Genomic DNA, 4756 nt, shown 5'->3' with positions numbered 1-4756 from the left:
GGGGGTGGTGCCTAGCCGCTGCGCCGTGCTTTCTCCGGAGGCTTTGGCGCGGCAGCATGACTTCGGCGGCGCTGGAGATTTTGGGGCTGGGGCTGGGCATCCTGGGCTGGGTAGGGGTGATCCTGGCCTGCGGGCTGCCCATGTGGCAGGTGTCGGCCTTCATCGACGTGAACATCGTGGTGGCGCAGACCATCTGGGAAGGGCTGTGGATGAACTGCGTGGTGCAGAGCACGGGGCAGATGCAGTGCAAGGTGTACGACTCCATCCTGGCGCTGCCGCCCGAGGTGCAGGCGGGCCGGGCGCTCACCGTCATCGTGGCGCTGCTGGGGCTGGTGGCGCTGATGGTGACCGTGGTGGGCGCGCAGTGCACCAACTGCATCCGGCCCGGCAAGATGAAGTCCCGCATCGTGATCGCTGGCGGGGCCATCTACATCCTCTGCGGGGTCCTGGTCCTCGTCCCGCTCTGCTGGTTCGCCAACATCGTCATCAGCGACTTCTACGACCCCACCGTGCCGCCGTCCCAGAAGCGGGAGATGGGGGCCGCGCTCTACATCGGCTGGGCGGCCACGGCCCTGCTGCTCTTCGGGGGCTGCCTCATCTGCTGCTGCTCCTGCTCCCAGCGCGACGAGACCTCCTTCCCCGTCAAGTACTCGGCGCCGCGGCGGCCCACCTCCAACGGCGAGTACGACAAGAAGAACTACGTCTGAGCGGGGCTGCCCCGCTCCCCCGGCCCTACGGGGACACGGACAGACGGCTGCGAGCCGGCGCTGCCGCGCTCCGCCGGCCGGCACGGAGCACCGCGCCGGGAGCGTCTGCGGGGAGCTCCAGCGCTCCCCTGCCTAGAGTCTCTTCTTAACGGGGACCCCCGTAAAGCGGCAGCCCTAGGCAGGGCAGCGCCCTGCTGCCCGCCAGCCCGGCTCCGCGGCGAGTCTGGCCGCTCCGCTGCGGGCAGCGCCGCGCTCGGCGCCGCCGGGGACCCGGTACTGACCGCCCGCCCGCGGTGCCGGGGCGAGCAAAGCCATCCCCGGCCGCACAGAGCAGCCGAACCAGCGTCTCCCCGGCCCGGGGCGGCTGGGGTAACCGAGGAGCCCGGGCGAGCCGCGGCGGCGTCTGCCGGGACGCCCCGTCCGGGCTCCGCCATCTCCGCCCGCCCGGCTCCCGCCGCAGCTCCCGGCCCTTCCCCGGCGTCACCGTGAGAGACCTGTGAGTACTTCACCGCCCGCTCCTGCTGCTGGTGCCTCTCGGGGCACCGCCTGGCTGGTGGGACCAGGCCGCCAGGTGTGCACTGTCGCCGAGGAGAAGCTTCCCTTCTTCGTTGTCTCTCCTGAAAACCTGCATCTGGCTGTTCCCGCTGGGACTTTTCACTGGTTAGGGTTTTTTTTGTTCTTCTATTTGGGCAACTAAACTAGGGATTCTGTCTAAAGCATGACACTAACTTTGGTCCTTAATCCCATAGGCGAGTAACTGTTTGGAGAAGGGTATTTGATTTTCTTCAGTTGTTTCAGTCCCTCTGGGAAGTGCATTGGTCTGTGTGTCTCTGAGACCTTTGAAAGAGATTTCAGGTAGTTGTTGTCGTTTAGTGGAGTACAAAACAGATTATACTAGGTTGCCCCCTGAGGTTCTAAATCCCTTCTCCTTCATCAACTTCTGTTCTTACTTGAATATGAACTCATTGCCAGAATTATTGGAGAACTAGATTCAGAAACCCAGGAGATGGTCGTATGTCCTGGCTCCAGCAGGGCATCCCTCTGCATCCTCTCATCTGCACTACAGGAGACTGGAAACATAAAAATTGCCCTGGATATTGCTGGTTGGGGTATGGACGGCTTTCATGGCCTTCTTGCTGAGTCCCACTTGCTGCCCATTTTGAATTGTGTGTTCAGCTGGACGTGCACTTCATTGGCTCCCCACCATAATTTTGTTAACACGTGCTTTCCTTCATTTACCAAATCAGGCAAAGAAATTGCTAGAAGAATTTTACCAAATATATTGACTGAGACTTTATGCAGGCTAATCAGGAGATGTGAAGTCATGGCTCTCACAGCTCTCAGCTCCTCTGTATTGCCCTGGTAACACTGTGCAGACTGGAAGGAAGATGCCCTGGGCAACGTAACTCTTGTTTTCTGAGCTCAACACCTGCTAAACTTCACCACAGCCTGGAATATTAGCATACACCTTACCATTTTACACTGCAGAGACAAACTTTTTTTAAAGGACCGGTTTAGGGGTGGTGCGATACTCTTCCATGCGAATTACTTTTAAATCAACACAGAATTCTGCTACAGACCATGGCAGCATCTGTATCGCCATAAGGAGATTTCTGCCAAGAGTTAGTGAGGAAACGTGGTGTTTGTATTCCTCAGAGTCCAACGCTACGACCTCGTGGGTCCCTCACAACCACGTAGCAATACAGTGCACACCTAACCTGAGCATTAACTCTTAAGTTTCCGATAACACCGAGAGTTATGGACTAAACATAACTGTGGGTTTGTGATGGATTTACATCGACTGTGTTCTTGCTTTGCTTAGCAAATTTAAAACCCCAGCGGCATCAATGCATACACAGACCTGAATGAGAGACTAAAGCCTTGCCCCTGCAAATACTGATGTGGAATATTGAGCACACGATTTACCCTTTTAAAGATAACTGCTTTCAGTTTTTAAACACACACGTTGCAGGGTCTGAGCCCATCAGACAATACAAAAACAGAGCAGTGTGTCTGGAACTAGTTTTGTTCTATAAAGAGGTGCAGCTCTTATACCGTCTCCATTTAAATAAAAGCTATAATATTGTTGTTGTGATATGTAGTTTTGGTACAAGAATGAAATATTCTGTATTTCATCATTGCAACTTTTTTTAAACAGTGTAACCTTGTAAACTGTAAATGTATTTAAAAGCATGTATTTTGCAAGAAATCTACCGAAGTTGGCTTGTTATGTGGTTTGGTGCCTTTATTTGTTTCATGGTTACTTTATTTTTTATTTTAAATGATAATGTTCAACTGTATTTGGCACCCAGCTCATAGACACGCTACACCCTCACTCAGCCCTCTTGTGTCTAGCAAATGAGTCAACAGATACTAGCCCAAATCCTTGCCCTCACTCTCTTTTGTCTCAAATTAAAGAACTGAAAAACAACCCCCACATACAGACGTGCCTACACATATCTTTGCTGTAGAGCCTTCAGAAGCACTGCAGGATTTGGGCTTTGACCAAAAGATGAAATCTTTTGGGGCAGTTCATAGCTAGCGTTTAAAATCAAATCAAAACTGGTGTCTTGGGGAGAGGGAGGGAAACGCACGCCTTGGAAAGGAATTTTTTTTAACAAGCCAAACTTCTTGATAGATAGCTTTGTGTCATGGCAGGTTGGATCCACTTATAACCAAAATCTGGAACAATTACACAACAAGACCTCTTGGAAGAAGCCAGCGCTAACTGTGTATGTACTAGTAAACACAGCATCATCCTACCAAAAACTTAACTCGCTGCTGATGTAACAAGGTTTCATTGAGGTCAGTGGGGCAGCACCCAACAATACTAGCAGGAAGTGGGGCCCATTTTTAAAAATATTTTTATATTTAATCTCATCCTTCAGTATACTTACTTGTTGCTGTGCTTTAAAAAATAACTTGAGAGAACGCTGTTACTGATGTCACTGGCTTCAGGGTAAAAGTGTAAGTTGGTTTTTGCTATGTTTTGTTTTCCAGGAGCAAAGACCTAGTCCTGAACTTTAAGACTTGGAAGTGCTCAGGATCAGGCCTGAACCTCATCCCAATGAAAAGAGAAATCTATAGCACTTGTTTACCATTTTTATTTTGTATTTATGATTTCACTTAAAAATAAAAACATCTAAACCAATCCCTGGACAGGGTTACTGTTTTTTGTGAAAGGCAGTGGATTGTTTGGGCTCAAGAAGGCGGGGTGTGACATCGGTGCCCAAAGGGCAACCTTTACCCAGGTTACCTTTGGGGGGAGAGCTGGGTCACCTCTGGGGAAGCGAGAGCTTCCCTTGCAGAGCAGTCAGCATCTCAGCTCTCCTCTGGAGCCTCAGACAAAAGAGCAAGTAGCGGTGGTTGGTCTTGTGATGCGAGCACATTAGGAAGTGGTCTGGGAGTCCCAACTATTCCGAGAACAGCTCTAAGCATGAAGCTCTTCAAGCTTTCAATTCCTACACGTTTAAACTAAAAGGAAGAAAAATCCCACTGCAGCTTGGATCAGCCCCAACCTGACCTGATACCCTAATCCTTTCTGCCACCCAGGTTTTTTTTTCTAAAGTGCATTCAAGCTGGGGAAAAACATTTTCACAGTTGCATCGGAACAGAACCTGTGAAAAAAATGGCTGTTAAAGGAAACTGTAGAGGCTAATTGCTAGTGGGGAAATGTGCCTAAGTTATATGACTGCCAGGGAGGTCTTTCAATGTTTTGCAGATTCCCCCCCCCCCCCCCCCAAGATTTTCAAGCTTTTCTAACAAACTATTGCTTTAAAAATGAGGAAAAAACATCTTCAAAGACTTCATTTTGCAGCATTCTTGCCAGCTTGGTTGAGATTAACAAAAGCTCCTTGCCACCCTCCCATTGCTATGCACATGCTGAGCTGGAAAAAGGGCGTCTGCCGGCTTGGCCTTTGTCCTGCTAAATGAACCATTTCATAGTTATGAATTTGAAAGTAACCTGCAGTTCATACCCTGCAAATCTGGTTAGATCCTGTCTGTGCAAAGAAGGGAAATGCACCAGGCAGAGGGAAAAGGAAGCTCAA

At 50.5% G+C, this 4756-nt stretch overlaps 1 protein-coding gene across 1 annotated transcript; it reads left to right on the top strand.

Moving 5' to 3' along the window:
• CLDN5 (claudin 5) lies at positions 1-3858 on the top strand. The gene has a single exon (XM_076352827.1). It carries the CDS (start codon positions 57-59, stop codon positions 705-707), a length of 651 nt encoding a protein of 216 aa, XP_076208942.1. The 5' UTR covers positions 1-56; the 3' UTR covers positions 708-3858.
• Positions 3859-4756: the final 898 nt, after the last annotated feature.

The sequence above is a fragment of the Aptenodytes patagonicus genome, chromosome 15 (assembly GCF_965638725.1).
Source record: "Aptenodytes patagonicus chromosome 15, bAptPat1.pri.cur, whole genome shotgun sequence".
Classification (NCBI taxonomy): Eukaryota; Metazoa; Chordata; class Aves; order Sphenisciformes; family Spheniscidae; genus Aptenodytes; species Aptenodytes patagonicus.
Note: the sequence above shows the minus strand (reverse complement) of the source record. Positions and strands in the feature narration are given on the sequence as shown.